Source organism: Myotis brandtii, unplaced genomic scaffold (assembly GCF_000412655.1).
Source record: "Myotis brandtii unplaced genomic scaffold, ASM41265v1 scaffold365, whole genome shotgun sequence".
Classification (NCBI taxonomy): Eukaryota; Metazoa; Chordata; class Mammalia; order Chiroptera; family Vespertilionidae; genus Myotis; species Myotis brandtii.
Genome location: NW_005364031.1, coordinates 70,812 through 94,340, shown reverse-complemented (window position 1 = coordinate 94,340; position 23,529 = coordinate 70,812). Strand labels below are relative to the sequence as shown.

At 42.1% G+C, this 23,529-nt stretch overlaps 1 protein-coding gene across 1 annotated transcript in view; it reads left to right on the top strand.

Annotated features, from left to right (window-relative positions):
- The first annotated feature begins 9,963 nt into the window (after positions 1-9,963).
- Positions 9,964-23,529, top strand: part of RRAGD (Ras-related GTP binding D) — a 23,776-nt gene continuing 10,210 nt past the window's right edge. Inside the window, exons 1-5 of the mRNA XM_005872082.2 lie at positions 9,964-10,044; positions 11,897-12,192; positions 18,826-19,025; positions 19,932-20,046; positions 20,785-20,927. Coding sequence (XP_005872144.1) covers positions 10,035-10,044; positions 11,897-12,192; positions 18,826-19,025; positions 19,932-20,046; positions 20,785-20,927 — 764 coding nt within the window. The 5' untranslated portion in view covers positions 9,964-10,034. The remainder of the gene's footprint in view (positions 10,045-11,896; positions 12,193-18,825; positions 19,026-19,931; positions 20,047-20,784; positions 20,928-23,529) is intronic.

The following is a 23,529-nucleotide window of genomic DNA, read 5'->3' as shown; positions in this document are numbered from 1 at the left end:
GACTTGGAGGGAATCCAGGAGAACGGAGTTGCGGGGTGGGGGTGGGGAGGGCGCCAGAGGAGCGACGGCAAGCTGCAAAATGGGGGAGCCCGGGTGCAAGCGGCGATGGGGGGACCGGGATCAGTGGGGAGAGCAGAGAGTGGAAGAGTCTGGGTTGGGGAAACGCGCGCTCGCTGGCCCGCTCCAGGGCGGGTACCTCCCCCACCTCTCACCCGAGCTCTCAGCAGGATCTGGGGGTTGGGGAAGGAAGGGGACCGCCGGGCTCGCCCTGGGACCTCTCCCTGAATGCTGCTGTTGAAGCTGAGGTCAGATGTCGTGGCTAAAAAAGGCAGCCGGCGGCAACGTGACTGGCAGGGTCGTCGGCAGCTGCGGGTGTCAGTCTTGCCCCGTGTCGTCGCGGGAGGGGTCCTGGGGCCTCTGCGGCTTAGGGGCACCCGCGGAGATGCACCCAGGTGATGTGCGAGTTGCCGAGTGGCAGAGGGTTTCCCGGATCCAGGCAAACACGGTTGTTAGGACACCTTATCTGCGCCCAGTGTCACCACCTGGGCATGACTGCCTGTCCTGGAGAGAGCGCGTGGTGGGGAAATACAGGCCACTCAGAAGTCAACTGTTTACTGTTGATGAAGCGGGATTTAGCAATTGTTCAGCCTGTGTGTGTAGTGGGGGTGGGGAGGGGGGGGCGAGGAGCGGATGTCCTCTATTTAATTCTTAAGGCCTAAGGAAGCTGAGAGTTTTTTTAGGCTTCCAGAAAGGTTCATCTTTTTTTGTTTTTCTCCAAAGCAAGGGAAAAGTTCTTTATTGTAAGGTCACTTGAAAAGGTCAATCGAAGAAGGCTGTTAAACAAAACATCAAGGTGAAGCTGTGTGCATGCATAGAAGGAACTAATTTTAAACATTTGCACTTTGAAGAAATTGTGGGGGATGAAAGTACCTTTGTGACCGTTGATTTTGAAGAACTTTTATTGGAATTCATTGAACTTATTTTAAATTCCCTGTTCAAAGCCTTTGTCGGGAGAACAGTTTCATTATTTTGTTTATGGTAAGTGCTGCATTCAGTGAATCAAAGGGAAGAAAGTGAACTAAACCTTGAGCCTGATAACTGAGAGAAGCTTTCCAAGTCACCCTTTTTCATCGTGGTCTGTCTCCTGGGAGGATTTGTGCTCATTCCCCATTTGCTTTAACTGGTGTGGGCACCTGTGCACTTCTCTCTCCTGCACTCTCCATAATTGGTCCCACAGTTGAGCACGTGGTTACACTTTTGTAGATGAAGGCGTTCAACCCTTTTGTTGGAGAATCACCAGATTCCCCGGTGATTCTAATGTGCAGCCGAGGTTGAGAACCACTGCCCTAGGGCTAGCTTGGGTAATTAAATTGTTCTGTCACTTCATTATTATTCAAATTGCATTTGTTGGCTCCTCCTAGTTTCTTGGGAGACTTGAGAGATTCAGAATGTGGTTGTATTTGCAAGGTATTTGAAATGGTAGACACACAATAGGGTGTATTTGTGATACTCTAGAAAAAGAAAAATGAGAAAGAGACTGTATGGGAAAGAACAGCCCTGTAATTTGATACTGTCCTGGGGGCCAGAGGACCTGTTTATTCTGCAGCCCTTTAAAAGGGCATTTTAAAAACTGATTTGGGGACTTGAAATTGAAGTGAAAGTAAAGCTTTGCCTCGGGGGTGGGCTTCCCCAGGTCCTGGATGCTCCCCAGGGCACCTAACCTCAAGGCAAACCCATCCAGAACTGATCCTTTTGATTACTTCACTGATAAAATCTTCCCTTGTGAGTTCTTTGCTCAACCTGGAATATTGCTATAAAATAAGCACATTGAGTATATTTATGTGGTAAGAGGACTCACAAATGAAAATTTGCTCCCTCAGACATCACTGAAGCCAGGCCTTTCTCCCTGTGGGCCTGCTGTGGATAGGTAGTCTGTTCTCAAAAGACTTCCTCTATTATTTCAGGCTCCTGTTCTTTTCACGTGTTCCCGGTTTTGATTTGGGGCTTTAGGCCTGAATCTCTGTCAGAACATTTGCTTTCTAGAGTCGCAGATAGGCTCCTTGGTCAGCAATTCTAGCAAAGACTGTCCCTGACAACAGTCATGCCAGCTGATATGGTTCCTGGGAGTTGGGGTGAGGGAAGAGGTTAAGAGTTGTGACTTCCATTCCTGGGACCTTAAGGTGCCACCAAAGGGTCATCTTGATTTCTAATGTGACCTGGACACATGTTGCATTATAGCCCTGTGTTATTTTTGGTAAAATTTACATTTACCTACCCTCAAACTTAAAAAAGGGGTGGAGGGGGGACGGTGGGGGCGCAGAGGGACTCACTCTGAGAAAAGATGGATGTGGTGCAGTTTGAACAATGAGCAATGCCTGTCTCTAATGAATGCTCCTCCCCCTTCACTTTCTTACTAGACTTGGTTTAGTGCTGAGCTCAGTGGAAACCTGGGGCTTTTTCCATGAGTTCAGAAATCTACCCTGGTGGGTGGGATGCTGGACTGACTAGCATCGCCGTGCAAAAGAAAGTGGATTGAAGGTGGATAGTGTGATTTTCATTTCCCATAGTCTTATAAGGAACCTCTAATTTTATTTTTAAACCGAGGGTCTTGTAGGTTTGAAAACATACTGCAGCTAAGGTGAGACTTAAATTGCACTTCCCTGGCTTGCACTCCAGACTTGATTCATGAATACCAGGAGTGTTCTCTGGTACTTTCGTTCTCTTAAGGATGTATTTGGGAACCTCTCAACGCCCCTTTCAGGGTATTTAATCAGAGATAGGTGAATCTGTCTCGCCTTCAACTTCCATGCTCCAGATAAAACTGCCGTGCAGTAAATAATTAAGCCATTGGAAACAATTGCATCAAAAGTAATGATTGTTCTTTGACACATGGACTTTAAATCTTTAGGAAACTGCTGCGCTTTAAAAACTAATAATAAGGAAAGCAATTAAAAGACCACATGTAATAAAAAAGTGAAATTGTTTTTCCCCCAAAGTCCCAATATTTAAGGGAAACCAGGCTAAGACAGCTGCTCACCCAAGTCCAGCTGAGTGCAGACTTGTTTCCATGGCAGCCTGTGTACTCTCTTAGGGTCTGAGGAAGTGGCAGTTCAGGTGGTTACTGGAGGCACACACACACAAATCCAAGGTCAGCAGGTGGTATTTCCTTGCTGGGTGTAAATGCTGTGACTCCAGCAATTCATGTCTATTAATCATTAGTGTCAGGTTTTTCCCACTTAAAATGATTTAAAAATTATTAGCGGATTCATCTTCTTGCAGTTTCTTGAGAGTAAGCAGAGATCATCGTTCTCCCGATATGCCAGAGATACCAGGGGACTTTAGTGCAGCCACAACATGGTGTAGAACTGAGCGAGTTTTAGGAGAGGGTCAAATTCGTAGAAAATGTAAATCCTTTTCCTTATAGTTCTGCCTTGTCCAAAAGGAGTTGGGATTGCTACAGCCTTCCATAGCTAATCTCTTGGGTTTTCTTCTGGCCCTGAAAATATGAAGATATGTCAGAGTTGGAATAGATGTAAATACAGAATAGTTTTAAATGATATAACCAAGGCCACCTTTAGGCACAGTGCTTGTTTGAATACATACAGTTAAAGAGTGTGTGTGTGTGTGTGTGTGTGTGTGTGTATAGTTAACCCTCACCAGAGGATATTTTTTCCATTGATTTTTAGAGAGCGTGGAAGGGAGGAGGAGGAAGAGAGAGAGAGAAAAATTCATGTGAAAGAGACACAGTGATTGGTTGCCTCCTGCACACGCCCCACTCGTGCCAGGGATCGAACCTAAAACCTAGGTTTGTCCCCTTGACCAGGAATCGAACCTGGGACCCTTCGGTGCTCCGGCAGATGCTCTAACCATGAGCAACACCAGCCAGAGCAGAGAACATAGTTTTATATCAGATGTTTTGTAAACAATGATTTAGTGTATCATAGAACCTTGATTCTCTATTCTTATCAGAGATCTCTCCCATTTTAATATTAGAACCGACACAGGGTAGTCTAATAGAAATAAGAGGCAGAAACATCAAGTTCTGGATAAGGTGTGTGTGGCTCTGAATTTTCAGCCCCTTGGCGACTGTGTCTCTCTCAGAGTTCACTGTTTGCTTTATTCAGTCTCCCACACCCATAGCTCTTGGTGACACATTTCACTTCCTGCTCATTTTTCTTCTCTATCTTCTTTATTCTTCCTTACCTTTTTTTTTTTTAACCCCTTTTTATTTTCTCTATTCGGCAAAAGCCTTAAAGCTCTCTTATGAGAGTGGTTTTCCCTGGTACTGCCCTGACACTCAGACACAGATTTTTCACTCCTGGTCTAAAGCGTACAGGGAACGGTCGACTTCTCCTGAGGACTTCTGGGGCAGACTCAACTCGGAGTCTCAGTGTATAAAATAGAGGACGACACAAAACCAACCTCGATCACTCTCAAAGTGATTTTTTTTTAAAAAAAGTGCACAAGAACAAATTTCCCTTTTTGCAGGAACATTGGTAGAGCAGAATACATTAGAAATGTTATTGGATACATATTTTAAGGAAATATTCGTAGAGGGAATCATGCTTTTTAGTTACTTGCCAGTGTGATGTGAGAGGATTTTATAAAGATTTGGTCTTCACATATAAATAAAAATCACATTTATGCCTTTGAGAATGTCTTATTTGCATTTAATTCTCCATACTGTGTAGTTAATCAGATGGGCAGTGAGTCTTCATGATGTTGCAGTCTCTTGTTGATGGTACTATTACTATGCATGTATTTAATTTCCACTTGGGTTGGAATTTCTTACTAAACCCATGGGTCTTGAATGTATAAGTAGTTCCATTGATCAGAAATGCAAAGGCCCATAGATAATGTTGCACATAGAATGGAGGCCTCTTCCTAAAACCATAAATAAATAGAACCTTTAGGCTTTGTTGACCCCACAGAATACAAATAAGGAAGAAATGCTAACTTGCCCTTAAGGCTGAGTGAGCCTTTCACTGTGGTCACATTCCACAGAAAAACCCTTCTCTTTAACCTACCTAGGCTTGGGCTGGGGTGGGGGGAAAAAGAAGGGTTTTGTGTGTGTGTGTACTCACATGCTGATAGAGACTGATAGATGAATAAATAATGACTCGAGGGCTAGGGGACATGTAGAGGGCCACACAGCTGATAAAGGACAGAGCTGGGACTTGAACCCCCAGTCTAGCACTAACCCAGTACTTTTTAAACCATTCAACTTGCCATCTCTTTGCTACCATGTTATTCTGGCCCTGAAAATATGAAGATATGTAAGATATTCTTTCATTAAATCTTTGTTTTATTTTCCCATTTTGGGTCTGTTTAAAGGTGTCACCTCTGGGAGGCTGGGCCAACCTTGTTAGAAGTATATAAGGAGGGGTACATTGCCCTTCAATTCCTGACGTCCAGCTCCTCCTTTGTTGTGATATTCCCAACCCACAGATCAGCCAGGCCTGGCCCCCAGGTGGCCTTGTACTCCAGCACATGATCCATCTTTCTCTCCCTTCTTTTTGTATTTCCAAGGCCTAAAGGCTTCCGACTGGGCTTTGCCAGTTACTGATTACGTAATTGGCCTGCAGGGGTTAAAGACAGAATGGCAGGGTTAGGAAACCCCTCCCATAATACTGTTTCTCCGGGAATGTATTTCCCTGGGATCGCCAGCAGTCTACTTACAAAGCTGGGCTGTTTGGGAAAATTTGGTAGTGACAGGACCCAGTGCAAAGTAGGTGAGGTATGTTCAGTGCCCCTGACAGGGTAGATAAACTTTCCTTAGGCGGAAAACTCATCCTCTTGATACCCAGGTCCTGGCCTAGGCCAAAGCCAGATATAAAGTTTCTTTTTAAAGCTTTCAGTTAATTTATCTTCAAATGCTGCTCAGTCACTTTCATTCAGTCATCCCAACCAGCAAACAACTATTGAGTATTCTGATAAGCCCTGAAGCCTCCGTTTTTCACATCAGTAAAGAACAAACGTTATCAACTTGAAGTTTAGAGATGACACTGCCTGCTAGGTAGGTGGTCAGTAATGGTAACTGCTGGGTGACAAGAGCAGGTTGGCTTGAGCTTTTTCTTGGTGGCCACGGCTAAAACCCAAATGTGTCCTCACACTCACCCAAGAAGATCAGGGACAAAAAAGACCAACAATGCATGGACAGTCTTAGCAACCTGAATTCCCACTTCAAACCTGTCTGCAACCTCAGTCTTAGGGCCCTTCTGAACTTCCAGATCCTTTTCTCATCTGAGCCACAGGTCAGCAGGCAGCCCGGACTCAACAGCTTCAAATAGCCTCTTTCCTTTTACCACCCTGGTGAATGCTCTGTCAGATTGGGAACTCAGAGCCTTTTTTCTTGGTCCTGCATGTCCCATGGGTCATCTGATAAAATTGAGTTGATTTGAACTTCTCATGAATCCATTCCTTTTGCCATTTTCCACAGGCCATGCCTGAGTTCTTGGGGTTGGTGAAAGGGCACTTATGGAAAAACATGACTTTTTGGAAAAATAAATGGGCCCATAGCAGAATAGGTGGGAGATAGTTTTGGGAAAATGTCTGGGTGTGGAGCAGACTTCTCTTCTTGGCTCAGTCTCAGTCTCTAATCTTCTAACAGGAGATTAGAGTTGCTCCTGGGGAGCTTTATGACAAGTGGGTTCTTTTGGGAGGCTCTGCTATAGGCAAATAAAGGATCAGGAACTCAAGTGCCTTTAGCTGAAAATAATTTCCATGCCTCAGTGACTTATTCTAAACCCCATCCCTAGCTACACATTGACTCCCTCTAAGGATTCTGTTTCCAGAGTGAACTTACTTAAGTGTAAATCTGATCATGTTAGTCTCCCCTTAAAAGCCTTAGTGATTTCTTTATGGCTTTCAGAGTAAAATCCAAACTTCCCAGCATCTCATTCATGAGCTAGTCTGTTACTTCTCTACATTGTATTTTGTGTGTGTATGAGAGGGACAGACAATGAACAAACACGAAGACAGACATGAAGTAGAAAGATAATTTTTATAGTGGTAAGTATTAAGAAGACACAGGGTTATTAGGAAGTGATGGAGCCTAGATTCCATCAGAGGAGGTAAAATTGCCGCTGGAAGGCCTGTGTGGCTGTAGCCTCGGGAGCTAGTGGGGAAGATGAGCCAGGCACCGGATGCGGGTAGCCCACCTGGGGCCTTTTGAAGGCAGGAGGCATTTGGATTTTAGTGTATATGCTGTGGGAAACCAGTGGATAGTGCAGAGCCTTTTTTTTTTTTTTTTTTTTTTTTTTTTTTGCCTTTGAACTACATTCCCTAAATTCCAGGAGTGCCAAAAATCTCTTTCTGGTGCTATTGCCCCTTCATTCCTTTCATGCCTCCTCTTCTTTAAGACTCAGATGTTCTATCTCCAGGCACCCTCTTTCTGAACCCATACACCTAGATAGCAGCCAATTGTCAGTTTTTCTTGTCTATTTTCCCCTCTAATCACTGAAGGATGAATCTTTTCTTTGTGTCTACAGCCCCTGGCTTAGCCCTGTCTAATGTTTGGCGGACTTTCAGGGAACCTTTATGAAACAGAACAAACTGCCCTCTTGTAAATTTCACCTCACTCCTGCGCTTTCTCCCAGCCCTGCTGACACTTTTAAAGAGCCCTCTGTGGGGTTCCATCTAATCCCAGATCCTGTAGTTCCTTTCCGATTGCCTTTTTAGGTACTAGCCCTTTTTGTCCCCCCTTTCACAGCAATCAACCTTCATTCTCGTCACACTTTTCACCCTTCTTAGGTTCCTATTAAACTTGAGTAAGTGGGTGATGCTCAGGGAAATGGTGGAGAGAGCCTAGACCTCCCGAGGAGGCCAGGAGGCGGGTTGTTTACCTTCCTGATGTAAACTCCCTGCTTCCCACTCCCAGAGTGGAATCAGACCTTCTGAGAAACCCCAGAGGGTTTCAGAAGCCGAGATACTCGAGGAAATGGATGGAGAGTAAGATAAGAGGGGAGATTTTTGTCAGTAGCCCTTTCTGAGGCAGGAAACCTCTCCTGATCAACAGCAGTGGCCTATAAAACGTATTTTTAAAACTGTGGTCCACAATAAAAAATACACTTATATTGTGAAGCAGCACCCACATAAGTATACTAGTAAATAAACCTAGCCATATTTACTCTTAGTATGCATGATGTACTCTTGATATTTTCTAGTCTCTACCCTTTTTATTGTTGTAGTTTTTGTTGAATGCCATTTGATTGGTGGCTAAGGCTCTGGGCAAGGACTCCACCAATGGGTATATAAATCTGAGTTCAAAGATATTTTCCTTCAGTTCTTTAAAGATCCTGTTCTAGTCCCTTCTCTTCTTGTACCCCGTGTTGTTAAGAAGTCTGATGCCTTTCTGATTTCTTTGTAGGTAATTGTTTTCCTCTTCTGATAGTTTGCAGGATTTTATTACTATTCTTAATGTTTTGAAGTTTTACTATGCTTATTGTAGGTGTGGGCTTATTTCTGTTTACATTTCTCTCTTGGTTCCTTTTGAGTTTTATCCTTTCTTAGTTTGGGAAAGGCTTATCTATTATTTAGTTAACTATTGCTTTCCCGTATATTCTGTATTTTCTTCTTTTGGATTTGCTGTGGCACATAGTGGGACTTCTGAGTCTTATTTCTGATGTCACTTCACTTTTCATTTCACACCTTCCAGTGCACGATCCCTTTGTACTCCCTGTATTCTGAGAGGGTTTGACTTTCTACTTCACGATTACCCTCTTTGTCTGTGTTTATTCTGCTTTTCAATCCATTTATTCCCCTTCCCTCCTGAATTACATTTTTATTTCCAAGATCTCTAAGGCCCTTTCCCATATCTGCTCTTATTTGAAAATAGTCCTTGTTTCATGAATGTCATATTTTCTCTTGTCTCTGTGTATTTTATACTTACGGCTGACGCTCTATCCACTGAGCCAAGCCGGCCAGGCTTGTCTCTGTGTATTTTATACTGATCTTGAAAGTTTGCTCTGATTCCATTATGCCCTCAGCTTCAGGTGTACATTCTCCCATTTGTTGAGCCTCTACTCTCTGCTACCGTTTTGGCTCTCCTCTTTTGAGAAAGTGTCTGAAGGGAAGATGGGGCTCCTCTCACCCCTTGAGCTCCACACACACACTGTAGTGGAAGTTAGGTGAGGTCAAAGTATTTGGAATGTGGTTGCTCCCTATTTCAGAGCATCACCAGCACTGCCTTCCCCCTCACACCCAAGCTCCTAGGTTCACCGCACCCACCTGGAATGTTCTAGAGCAGCGGTTCTCAACCTGTGGGTCGTGACCCCTTTGGGGGTCGAACGACCCTTTCACAGGGGTCACCTAAGACCATCGGAAAACACATATATAATTACATATTGTTTTTGTGATTAATCACTATGCTTTAATTATGTTCAATTTGTAACAATAAAATTGGGGGTCACCACAACATGAGGAACTGTATTAAAGGGTTGCGGCGTTAGGAAGGTTGAGAACCACTGTTCTAGAGTACGTGTAGGATGGTGTTCGGTAGATGGGCAGTGGTGCACAGAGTTTATCTCCTTGGCTCTCCTCACTTTGATTCTCCAAATAATGACCCCCTGTTGGTTTTCTTCCTGCCCCTTCTTGTTTGGGCTTCCACCAGTTCTAGCTTCTGCAGCGGAACCCTTCCATTCATGTCAAGGGCTGGCTGCAGGTTCCTCTTCAATCTGATCTTTGTGTTTCTTAGGGAATTTTCAACAATTTGTCAGTTTCGAGTTTTCCTTTTGTTCCAAGCTCAGCTGAGCTTGAAAATATCCATGTTTATTTGTTCATCTATTAATTGTTTATACTTTCTCTTTTATTTTTAGGGATTTAATATGGAGAGGTGAAGACTGTGACATGTTATTAGTCTGATACTTTTGAAACTGGAAATCCTGTATTCTTTCCTTTTTTGGTTTTGCTAATCCTCACTTATTATTTAGAAAGAGAGAGAGAGAGAGAGAAAGAAAGAGAAAGAAATACCATTGTAAGAGAGACACATTGATTGGTTGTCTCCTGATGCACCCCAACCGGCCTGGGGATCAAATATGCAACCAGGTATGTGCCCTTGACTGGGAATTGAACCTTCGATCCTTTGGTCTAAGGGCCAGCGCTCTAATCATTGAGGCAAATCGGCCAGGACCTGTTTTCTTTTTTAATTCATGCCCTGGTTTTGCTAAGATTGACTTGTAATGCCAATACTGCAAATGGGTAGCATATAATCACTGATGAAGAAGAAAGCTGGTGACCTTTGGGTAATTTACATCCCTATCACTGCTTCTGTCATAGATCATCACCAATTTGTTGGATTGGATTAAGTAGAACTGGAAAAGTGTATTTGGGTAGGAGGGGCTGAGATGTTGCTTATAATAGGGTGGTTTTTGTGTACATCGGTACCTGCTTACTTTATTCATTGTTCTACTCAAAATTTTTTTGTTTACCTACACCTCTTGCAAATTCAAACATAAAAATATTATATAAGTGAAATTAAGTAAGATTATCAAGTATTGGTGTGTTTGGGGAAAAAATGTTAGTTACAATAGGGAAGTAAAGGATTACTTTTCAGTCCCTATTTGAGTAGGCTTAGATTCGAGTAAGGGACTGAGAAAGACATAAGAGTAGTTCAGAAGGAAACCAAATAGAAATTTGGAAAAATAATTTAATATATTTAGATCTCCATATTTGCCTATATTCTGCCTTTTTTCTTAAAATGTTGGTTTCCTTTCTTGACCTTTCTCCAAGCTTCATTATTATGTATTATTTTATTTATTTTGGTCATTCATGAAGCCGTTTTTACAAAATTGAGATATATTTCACATATAATATTTGCCCTTTTAAAGTATACAAATGAGTGGTTTTAATATATTCACAAGGGTATGTAATCATCATTCCTATTTAGTTCTAGAACATTTTTATTACTCCAAAGAAACCACATGCCCATTCACAGTCACTTCCCATTTCTCTTCCCTGTAGCCCCTGGCAACCACAGAGTATCTTTTATTTCTGAATTTATCTATTCTGGACGTTTCTTATAAATGGAATCAAACAGTACATGACCTTTTGTATCTGGCTTCTTTCACTTTCAGTGTTTACCCATATCGTGGCATATATCAGTACTTTGTTCCTTTTTTATATACAACATCTGTTAATCCAATCATCAGTTGATGGCCATTGTATTGTTTCTACTTTTTGGCTATTATGAATACTGCTGCTGTGAACATTCATGTACAGGTTTTTGCTTGGACATAAGTTTTCATATCTTTTGAATATATTCCTCGAAGTGGAATTGCTGGGCCTTAGGGTGACTCAGTCTTTTGAGGAACTGCCAAACTTTTTTTTCTTTTTTCAAAGCACGCCATTTTACATTCTCACCAGCGGTGTTGGAGGGTGCCAGTTTATCCACATCCTCACCAACACTTACTATTATCTGACTTTTTTATTGTAGCCATCTTCGTGGGTGTGGAGTGGCATCTCATAGTGGTTGTAATGAGTATTTCTCTGATGGTAAATAAACAAGCATCTCTTTAGCTCATAGAGACCCCGATGAAGGGCATTGCTTTGGAATGCTAACACCAGATTCTTTTCCCGGGCAGTTGGCTCCAGGAAACCTCTACTCTTCACCCTCTAGATTCCTTGCTGGTGACGTGGAATTGTACAGGTTTTCTCCCCACCCCTCACTGCCCTCCCCCCAGGATGCTATGAGAGGTAGTGAAATAGCATTTTTTCAGTGTTTTGCACTTACCAAAAGCTGGCCCCTCAATGAGTGGGGTGATGTAGTTAGCACTCCCCATATTTGGAAAAGTCGAATTGTCTGTGAATCATAAATCACATCTGAGGTGGAAGTGAAACTCGTCGAATTAACCGCTGTGAAAGCGGCTCGCCCTCATTTTTGTTTTGTGGTTTTCTGCAGTCCTGGACTTCAGCGATCCCTTCAGCACTGAGGTGAAGCCGAGGATCCTGCTCATGGGCCTGAGGAGAAGCGGCAAGTCATCGATTCAGAAAGTCGTCTTTCACAAAATGTCTCCCAACGAAACACTGTTCTTGGAGAGCACGAACAAGATCTGCCGGGAAGATGTTTCCAACAGCTCCTTTGTGAATTTTCAGATTTGGGACTTCCCAGGACAGATTGACTTTTTTGACCCTACATTTGACTATGAGATGATCTTCCGGGGAACAGGAGCCCTGATATTTGTCATAGACTCCCAGGTAAAGCCGGTCTTGGGTACGGTGGGACAGCAGGCCCTCTCCCCCACATAGGCAGTCGTTCCCCTGGGGCTAAACAATTTCCTTCGTGATCGTTTCGGTTTGGGGTTTGGTTTTTAGACTTGAGAATAGGCCTCTCTACCAAACCGGCATTTCTCAGTTGGGGCTCTCAGGGTTTGCAAAGAAGTCTCCCTTCATGCAACCCTGACCACCACAGGATGACGTTAGGGGGCTGCGTAGTTGTGTACGTCTCAGCAAAGCACAGATCTTGGAAGCCTCACAGATGGAGGGACCACTGTACAGGCCACAGACAGCAGGTATGGGTCCCCCCTCTGATGCTCTCGGCAGGTTCTGGGCAACAAAAACATGTGTGTAAGTTTACCTTTTAATCGGTTTCCCGTGAAGTTAAAGTTCCAAGTATGAAATGTTTTCTTCTGAATTAAAATTATCGTAATTATTGCTAGTGCACAATTGATAAAGACATCATAAGTATTGTGTATTTTATAGGTGACTAAAATATAAAAAGTAAAATTTGAGATATAATTGTCTCTCTTAAGAAGATGAATATTTTCCCACTTAATTCATGTGTCCATGCTTGAATAAGACAAGATTTGACATCGATTCTATTTTTGTTTGCATAGATGTAAGCACTGAGAAGGCTTGCTCACATAAATATGTAGGGGTAGAGATAGGGTGAGTTTTGGGATAGCATTCACTCAATTATTTACACTCCTTCTAAGTTATATTTCCTAAATTGCCCAGTTTTCTATCACAAAAAAAATTATTTTTAGTAGACATGCTGATTAGTTCTTCTTCAACTTTGCTGAGAGCAAAGAATTGGGAGCCCTTTGACTTAGTACCCAGGCATAGAGTCACTCACTTTATCAGTATTCAAACCAGCCTTCTGAATTGTCTCTTTGGCACCCTGGGATTTTGTACCTTGAGCCCATGTTAAAGGGGAGATGAGGAAAGAAAGCAGTGGGACCATCGGTGTCTCTGAGGCAGGTCGGTATAAGAAGGAGTACAGCCCGGCTGGGGTGGCTCAGTGGTTGAGCGTTGACCTATGAACCAGGAGGTCACAATTCGATTCTGGTCAGGACACGTGCCTGGGTTGCGGCTCAGTCCCCAGTGGGGGGCATGCAGGACGTAGCCGATCGATGATTCTCTCATGATTGATGTTTCTGTCTCTCTCCCTTTCCTGTCCTCTCTGAAATCAATACAAATATATTTTAAAAAGAAAGTACAGGCAGCAGGATTGAGACCTTGAGACCCTTCAAACTCTCCATGTCCTAGTATCTTAGAAAGTGTCTATGACGTGTGGCCCGGCCCCAGGGCCTTCTAAGGACTCTTTTTTGCAGCTGTGGGGGAATAAAAGGCAACAAGTCCTACAGGAATGCGCTAAACCAACCCCAAATTCAGGTCCCGACTTTAAAAAAAAAATTTTTTTTATTGATTTCAGAGAATAAGGGAGAAAGAGAGAGAGATACAAACATCAATGGAGATTGAGCCCACAACCCAGACATGTGCCCTGACCAGGAATTGCACCATGATCTCCTGGATCATAGGTCAATGCTCAACCACTGAGCCATACCAGCTGGGCAGGTCCAGACATTTTCGTGAAACTGTGGACCCACAATGAGACAGGTGGGCCGAGCGCTCCCAGCCCTTGAAGGAGCACCAGTGTGGTTAGCGGGGAAGGGATGTGAAGACTCAGTCATAATGGGTCTGAGCCCATGCTTGGAAAACGATTCTCTGAGAAGACTGCTCATGCCAGAGAGCGTTCACGGGACTAGGTGTTCAATAGAATAATGAAATTCTCAACTAAAGCCTTTTCGTTTCCAGCGACTGCATTTTGTACTTCTGCTGTAGTGAGGGAGGTTGGCCATATGGTTAGAGAGGGTTCTTTATTTTGTGGTGGGGTATAGAGGGGAGACTTTACATTCCAATGCCTGGTCTAGGGACAGCAGTGCCTCTCCTCCCTTGGACCATCCAGAGGTGCGTGCTGTAGAAGCCGCATCAGGTCCGGGGCCTGCGTCAGTCGCTGCGTTCCTGGCTGTCCCACTTTTACTGACCTGTTTTCTGGCCCATCTGTGGCCTTGGCAGTAGCCCTGCCTTCCTGCCTCAGATCTGCCAGCACCATAAATTAGGGAGTCTGGAGCTGGAGAGGAGCGGCCAGAGTGTGTCCGCGCTGCCGCAGGGGAGGGGAGGCTCCAGGGATGTCACCCTCATCCGTCTCCTCTAAGCTCCATTTCCCCCAAGTCGCATGGCCACTGTTTCTGTAGTTGGTGAGCCGCGCTGCCGCAGGGGAGGGGAGGCTCCAGGGATGTCACGCTCATCCGTCTCCTATAAACTCCCATTTCCCCCAAGTCACACGGCCACTGTGTCTGTAGTTGGTGAGCTAGGTAGTGGCAGCCCATGCGTGAGTAGATTCCAACCAGATGATTCCTCATTTCAAGACAGTGGCTTAGTAAGTAAATACTTTAATACCATGTTGTGCTTCCCTAGCAAGAATTTAAATTTCCAAAACAAACCCATCTCAGGTGTTTGTACGATGGTTGTAATGGGGCTAAAATAGGTACACTTACCTATTTTTAAATATTGCAACCATAATTTGGTTTGATTTCTACTTGAACATGGAAATGGACCTTCAGTTTGGGTTGGTAAATGTATTTTTTGTTTATTTTTGTTGTTGTTATTTATTTTTTAGCTGTAAGACAGAGTAAGGTAAACGGATGCTTGCAAAATTCATTTTTTAAGTTATACTTTTTAAAAAGGTTAGGAAAAACATAGTTGAGAGCTGTCGTTTACTAAAAATATATAAAGTAATTAAGTCGGCAGCTTCAGAGTCTAATACACGTTTCTGCTGGAAACAGGCTGTGAAAATTGTATTTGTGGGAATCTTTGCAGGATGTGATTACAAGACTGAAAGAGGAGCACACGTTAGGGAAGTACCTCAGCAGCACTCCAATCATTTTCTTTATTTCTAAGCAGTGCTCTGTGGGTGGGACACCTCATATTTTTATTTTTTGCTTGTGAATTCCTCACAGTCAGAGGATTGCCAGATAATTATATCACCAAGGAGAAAATGTGTCCTCACAGAATGTTGTAAAATAAAAGAGAATGAAAGCATTGAGAGCTCTTTCCCTCGACCTGGATGTATGACCCCCCCAACCCCCGGCAGAGCCCACAGATGCATCACATCTCCAGGCCCCGCTTCGGCCCCCTGCAGCCATTCCACCTGTGCCTGGGGGACACACACGTCTATAATTCCTAGATTTAAATTTGGATCGACACTAGGCATTATAGTTTTTACTTTTGTCGTAGAAGAGGATAACAGACACAGTAGGAAAAATCATCCACAATCCCTCTGCTCTAATAAACCAAGTATATTCTTCTTTTTAATGTCATTTGTAATTCTTGTAGCTACATACTACCACATCAGTTAGTTGGTAATCAGGCCATTTTATATACTTGGCAGGGAGGTTAGAGTAGCAATTTCTAATCCTTTGCGACTGTAATGCCCTCTTGACATTGGCTAGTTGTGCTCACGGGCCTGTCCCTTTAACTCCCCTCTTCCTTATGTTATAGACATAAGCAGTAACACTTTTTTGAGGTGAATAGACATATAATAAAACACCCTCGCTGTAGGTGAACAGTTCAGTGAGTTTGGTCAATGTCTACACCCTGTGACTAGCTCATAATCAGGATGTAGAATATTTCTACCACCCCAAAGGGTTCCTCCGTGTCCTTCCTCAGCCAGTCCCCCGAGCCCCAGCTCCAGGACTGCTGATGTGCTCTGTCACTATAGACTAGTTTGCCTTTTCTAGAATTTCACATACGTGGAATTATGCAGTAATAACTTTAGTTTTTATTTGAGATACTTTAAGGTCTTAAAAAAGTGCTACAAATTATTCATCTAGAATTTTTCCAAAATGCTTAATCTGCTAGCCCAGTGCCCCAAATTCCAACTTTCATTTTAAATGACTCTTTAGAGTGTGAGGATGAGAAGAGTCCACTTGCTGTTTGTCTCTCTTCACAGTTTCTCATTATTATCTTTAATATTTTGATTTACTTAGAATGCCAGAACATCCCCTGTTTTATTGGCTTCCTGTATTGGTCCAAGTTTGGAGTCAGAATAGGGGTGAAAAGTCCTTTGAATTCTGTCCTGCAGATCCCTTTCCTTTCTTTGCTGTAACAATAAGACCTGCTCATACCTTCAAGTTGGCAATAATTAAGAGATCTGACAGCACTGAGTGTTGGTGAGGGACTGGAGCATCCAGTGCTCTTACACATTATCTAGTCAAATTCAAGGTGCTCCTTCCTTCCTAGGACCCAACAGGTTGGCCTTCAGGGTAAGCCCCCCCAAACTCACAAACAGACACAAAGATGCATGTATGAGACTGTCCACATTATTACTGTCTGGAAACATTCTGAATGTCCATCAACAGTTATCAACAATGATAAATTATAGACCATCCATACAATGAAACTTTATAGAGCTGTTAGAAGGAGTTATGGCCTGGCCGGCATGGCTCAGTGGTTGAGCATCAGTCTATGAACCAGAAGGTCACAGTTTGATTCCTAGTCAGGGCACATGTCATAGTTGTGGGCTTGATCCCCAGTGGGGGGTGTGCTGTAGGCAGCCAATCGATAATTCTCTCTCATCATTGATATTTCTATCTTTCTCTCCCTCTCCCCTCCTCTCTGAAATCAATAAAAAATATATATTTTTTAAAAAGAGTTATACACTTCAATGTAGGTGAATCTCACTGACATAATGTTGGGTGAAAAAGGCAAACTATAATATACATGTAACGATATTTTTATAAAATTTAGAACAACGAAAATGAATTCTGTATATTGTTTAAAGATAGATATGTATGTAGTAATGTATCAAGAGATGAGTGAGAATAGACACTAAACTTGGGGTAGTGCTACCTCTGGAGGGTAGGGGGTAGAGTGATGGAATAGAAGGGAGGAGGGGGAGAAACACACAGGGCTTCAGTATCTAATCTTTGATATCTTTTTTAAAAAATATTTTTTTTATTGATTTTAGAAGAAGGAAGAGGGAGAGAGAGAGAGAGGAGAGAAAATCGCTGTGTAAGAGAGAAACATTGATAAGCTGCCTCCTGCAAACGAACCCGCAACCCAGGCATGTGCCCTGATCAGGAATTGAACCAGCAACCTTTTGGTGCATGGAACAACACTCAACCAACTGAGCCACACCGACCAGGGCTAATGTTTGATTTCTTAAGCAAAGAGATACATAGTATATAGGTGTTTATTATATTATTATATAGGTATCATCTGTAGGAAGGAGGAAAATAGTATTGTTTTACTTGGGGCAATGATTGTAGACATGGATCAGCAATCATATTCTGTGAAGGGCCAGATGGTAAATATTTCAGGCTTTGCAGGCTATACCATTTCCACAGAGGAAAACGACTCAGCTGCCATTGTAGCATGAAAGCAGCCCTTGATGCTATGTAAACAAATGAGTGTGGCTGTGCTCCAATAAAACTTGACTTACAAACAACATCAGGCATGGGCCCAATTTGGCTGCTCTAGACCAGGGGTTCTTAAAAGTTTTTCCTCCTGGCTCCTTCCCCAGTGACCCATATCATATTTTCATCTCTAACTGTTCATCACAGTTGACCAAGAGATTCAAAAATCTGGAAGGAATTGTATTCCAAAGGAGGTCCTAGGTGACCTTTGTGAATTTTCGATTCACAGAACTGCAGCTCTGATCTTTATGACTGTCACCAAGCTAGCCATAAGAGCCTACAGCTGGGTTTTTCTGGCCTTTCTTTTTCATCTCTTTGTTAACAAAACTTACATTTTCAATCTTGAATTCTATAAAACCAGCTTTTATTGGGCTTTTGCAAAATATTTTCGGACGTTGTACCCAGATGATTTCCAAATTAAGAAAGAATGTGGAGCCCTAGCTGCTTGGCTCAGTAGATAGCGCGTCGGCCTGCGGACTGAAGGGTCCCAGGTTCGATTCTGGCCAAAGGCACATGCCTGGGTTGCTGGTCGATCCCCAGTAGGGAGTGTGCTGGGTTGTGGGCTCAATCCCCACTAGGGGGTGTGCAGGAGGCAGCCGATCAATGATTCTTTCTCATCATTGATGTTTCTATATCTCTCTTATTCTCTTTTCCTCTCTGAAATCAATAAAGAAATATATTGAAAAGAAAGAAAGAATATGGGAAGGAAAAACATGGTTCACTGTGAGGCAAGGTGCTGGAAAGGTTAGCTTGAGTGGGGGTATCATTTCACAACATGTGCCTTTTATCAAAACATCCCATTGCACACTTTATTTTTTTACTTATTGATTTTTTTTTTGAGGAGGCGGGGAGAGAGAAACATAACTTTTGTTGTTCCACTTATTTATGCGTTCATTGGTTGCTTCTTGTATGTGCCCTGATTGGAGATCGAACCCTCAAGGTTGCCTTATGGGGACTCTGCTCTATCCAACTGAGCTATCCGGCCAGGGCCTCCTATTGTACACTTTAAATATATGTAATGTCTATTTGTCAAGCATCCCTCAATAAAGCTGGGGAGTTATGTGAAAGGCACCTGAGCAGGGTTTAGAAAGCAAAGCCGCCTCCCCTGACAGGACTGTGTCTGTGTTCCCAGGACGATTACATGGAAGCCCTGGCCCGGCTGCACCTCACAGTGACCAGGGCCTACAAAGTGAACACTGACATCAACTTCGAGGTGTTTATTCATAAAGTGGATGGTCTGTCCGATGACCACAAAATTGAAACCCAAAGAGATATTCATCAGCGGGCAAACGATGACCTCGCAGACGCTGGATTAGAAAAAATTCACCTCAGGTGAGAACAGAAACCCCTCAGGGATCACTGTCATGGACGGAAAAAGCAGATTTGGGGTCCAGAGTCACCACAAGTGGTTCACCCTATTTAGTACTGTGGACATTGGAATGGTATTTGGGTAAAACAAGCTTTCCATGTGCTAATTCTAATCTTTGGGAAAAGCAGTGGGGTTTAAAAATAATAAATTTCTTTTTTTAATAAGTGGTCAAAGCTAAGGTTCCTCCCCTATTTGGGAAACACATAACATACCTGGTAAAACCCATGGACATAATCCAGGAGGTTAATTGAAGCTGAAGTTTACAGTTCTTGATAAATATGATAGTATCTAACTCTGAAGATAATTCAAATAGAAATACTCAGGAAAACCACTTCATTTTTTGTGGGGTGCTCCATGTATCATTGATTTCACAAATTGGAAAGTGAAAAACGTAGGTACTTCAATATGAATAATGTCACTGTTACTAGCCCATGAGGTGTGTGTATAGATGACCTGGTGTGCATTCTCTTGCAGAATATAAGGAAGCTGGTATGGACACAGACAGTGCTTTTTTTTTTAATATGGAAGGTTTCACAAATTTGCATGTCATCCTTGCGCAGGGGCATGCTAATCTTCTCTGTATCGTTCCAATTTTAGTGTATGTGCCGCCGAAGTGAGCACTACATTGTGTTTTTAAGCTTTCCACTCCAGCCAGTCAGCAGATGAGAATGGACACAGTTCTTGTTTTTTGGGTGGTGGGAGGAAATGGCCCGTTAAGACATGTTCAGTTTTTACCAAGGCTGTTTCAAATTCTGAATGTGTGTGTAAGGAGTGTAGATACAGAAGGCAAGTACTGGTGTTATGACAGCCTAAGCAGTCTATTCCCCAGTCAAGGGGAAAATGTGATGAAATATTGTTTCCTCTTTCAGCTTTTATCTGACAAGCATATATGATCATTCAATATTTGAAGCTTTTAGCAAAGTGGTTCAGAAACTAATTCCACAACTCCCCACCCTGGAGAACTTGCTAAACATCTTTATCTCTGTAAGTAAATAATATCATCCTGTGAGCGTCACTTGCAGAATTTAAGAATAACATTGCAAGAATGAAAACGATCTTATTTCTGCTTACTTTTACAGCAGCATTTCAAGGTCACAAAGTATGTACTTTTGGAGGTTGATCCAGAGATTATTTTAGGCCCTTTAAATTTTAACTCCCAAAATGGATGCCTGTACTTTACTGATATAATTGGAGTGTTTATTCAAATTGTAGGCAATCATTCAATGTTAATAGAGCCTTACCAGAGGTAGAGGATATAAAAGTTGGTTTGGCGATAAGATATAAACTGTTAACACTGAATGAGTCCTATAAACCACCAGCTCTCGTCCAGCTCTGCGGAGTAGCATTAAGGCAGACCTGTTGGTTGTACGCACATGAATTCTCACCGCACAGTTTGGAATTTGCTTGTTTAGATTTCTTAAATTTATTTTTAAATTTAAAATCAGTACAATTAGTGTTTTTACTTGGCTACCACTCAGTTTGTTTGCCTACAGAAAATAATTTGGATAATTAATTCCACTTTTCATTTTCTATGCAAGTCCATTATAAAGAAGTATATGACAATGAGGTTTAAATTGTAATAACATGGAACAACCTACAATTATAGTAACTTAATTTTTGCTTGTTTATTTTTCACATAGAAGATGGCATATAGTTTTATAGAACCATGACCTGGTTTGAAATCAGCTGTTGCTTTAAGTCAGCATCTTCTTTTTGTTTCAGAATTCTGGAATTGAAAAGGCATTTCTATTTGATGTGGTCAGTAAAATTTATATTGCAACTGATAGCACCCCAGTAGATATGCAAACCTATGAGCTCTGCTGTGATATGATTGATGTGGTGATTGACATCTCTTGTATTTATGGGTAAGTAAGACATTCTTAAAGGCTAAAAATCAAGCCATGCTTCTCTTTCAGAACCTTTGAGACATTTTGCATTTACTTATTTGATTTTAATACTTTTGTTTTAAATGACTGAGATCTGTAAATAAATATACCATTTAGCATGCAATAGTAATAATAACAAATAATTATTGCGTAAATTCCTGACATTATGCTAAGAATCTCATTGCACGTATTATATCATTTAATTCTTCTCTACTCCATGCGGCAGGAGTTACTACCCCCACTTTAAGGATGGGAAAACTGAGGTTTACACTGGTTATGTTTCTAATCTTTGCTCACACTGTCAATAAGGGCTGGAACTAGAATTTGAACTTCAGCCTAACTGATTCCTGGAGTTTCTCTACTGAAAATCTGTCATCATACTATAATGTCTTATATACTTGGGACAGACTGATAGGATCATTGAACTCCAAATATCTCATGTTAACAACAGTTCTATTATCTTCTTCATTATAGGATATAACTACTGGGTTGTTGCTTTTAAAATATACTTTTATTCTTATTATTCAATTACAGTTTACCTTAAACATAGTTTCAGGTGGTTGCATAGTGGTTAGACATTTACATAACTTACAAAATGATCCCTTCAACAATATTCTTTTTGATTATTTTTTATTGTGAGTAGCAGGGAATTTTAAAACTAAGCAAACAGCATTGCCTGTTTACTATTAAGGTCTTACATTCTTAGAAAATAGTTTTTTACACTTAGAATCATAAAATAAATAAGGAGTGGGGAAAGTTGATTGTGTTACCAGACATAGAAACAATTCCACATAATTATAAATTTGCTGAATGGGTGTCATACAGAGTGAATGCACATAGAAACAATTCCACATAATTATAAATTTGCTGAAAGGGTGAATGTGTATGAACTAGTTTGTTTATCTTATTAAGATACCAAGTTGTCTGTTTATGTTGAATTTATGTCTTCATCCAATCATTGATTACTTGAAGGTTTTGTTCATCTTCCTCTTTACTCACTGTGACCTGCTTTATATAACCTCCTCTTCCGTGACAGTCTCCGTCTCGCCATTTCTGTCTTCCACTGTCTGAAAATCCTTTGCTAACTCAGTTTAGATTCTCTGTTAACTCTGTTATACATACTAGTACACATGCAAACACAGTGCCTTCTGTTATGAAAGCCGGAAAGTGAATCTTCACAGGACTGTAGTGAGAAAGAAATAATTAGGTTTCCCCTGGTAAACCCTGGATAAATGTAGCTGCTATCATCATCATCATCATCATCATCATCATCATCATCAAACACTGCCATTCGGCTTTAGAAATAGGCCATGTTTCCTAAGATTATTTCCCTAAAGTTATTTTTAAACTGTAAAGTGAATGACCTTGAAATAGCCATGGAAGCTGAATGTACCCTGATTACAGTCTAGATTGCTGTGGTAATCAAATACAATGAACAACACAACAGATCTGGCTCATATTTAATGATATGCATAATCATGATTGTGCTAACTAGGCGTAAGTGGTAAGTAGTTCTTGTAAGGATGTTGGTCAGAGTTACTTTTACCCAGCTGAAACAAACATGGGCAGGGTTGGGAGGAGGAGGGAGCTGGATCCTGCCTTCACATTGTTTTCCTGTGTAGAGTGCAGTGTTCCTGAGAACCTACCAGGTTCAGTGAGAACCAGTCTTGGTCACAAATGGCCCTGCGGTTTTCCTCAGACGTTTGCTGGCCAGGCAAGGAGCCAGCCCAGCTAAGAGGGGGAGGGCTCGCGATGTGTGCGGCAGCCCAGGAAGCAGACTCCCTGCCAGTTCCCAGCTGCTCCCTGGAGACCAGTAGGGGTTAGAAGCAGGTGACCTGGTACCTCAGTCCACTGCTCAGGAATCTCAGCTGAGCTTCTGCTAAGGCTGGTCAGCTCTGCGCGCGCGCACACACACACACGCACACACACATACACACACGCACACACGTTAAAACACAAAGCCATCCTCATGTGTTTTTATGTCTTTGTAGATGGAGATATGAGTAGTAGAAAATAGTTGTTGCAGTCATAAAAACTCACCAGTTTCTACTTGTAATATTTTTGGTCTTTCTTTTTCCAATTTGTTTAATGTTTACTTTTTCTGAATGTGAATGTAACCCATGCTCATTGCAGAAAATATGTAAAACTATAAAGGATAACATTAAAATAGCCATAATCTTATCACCTAGTAACACTCGCTAACATTTTTATATATTTTATTCTTACTTTTGTGTAATTTTTAGGATAATGTGATCACTTTGTATATTTAACATTATATCTTGCTTTTTTCACTTAACATTATCACAAGAATTTTCCTGTGTAACAAAAACACTATTTAGTATCTATATAGCATCCTATCTAATAAAGAGGGAATATGCTAATTGAACCTCATGCTGTCGTAAAGATGGTGGTGCCCACAGCCAATAAGGAGGGAATATGCTAATTGACTGCCTCGCCCTCAAAGATGATGGCACCCACAGCCACAAGATGAGAGCGCCCAGTCCCCTCAGCCCCGCAGGGGGGCGGCAGACACCATGTGCCTCATCCAGCTGGAGTCCCCCAGTCCCCTCAGCCCCACCTG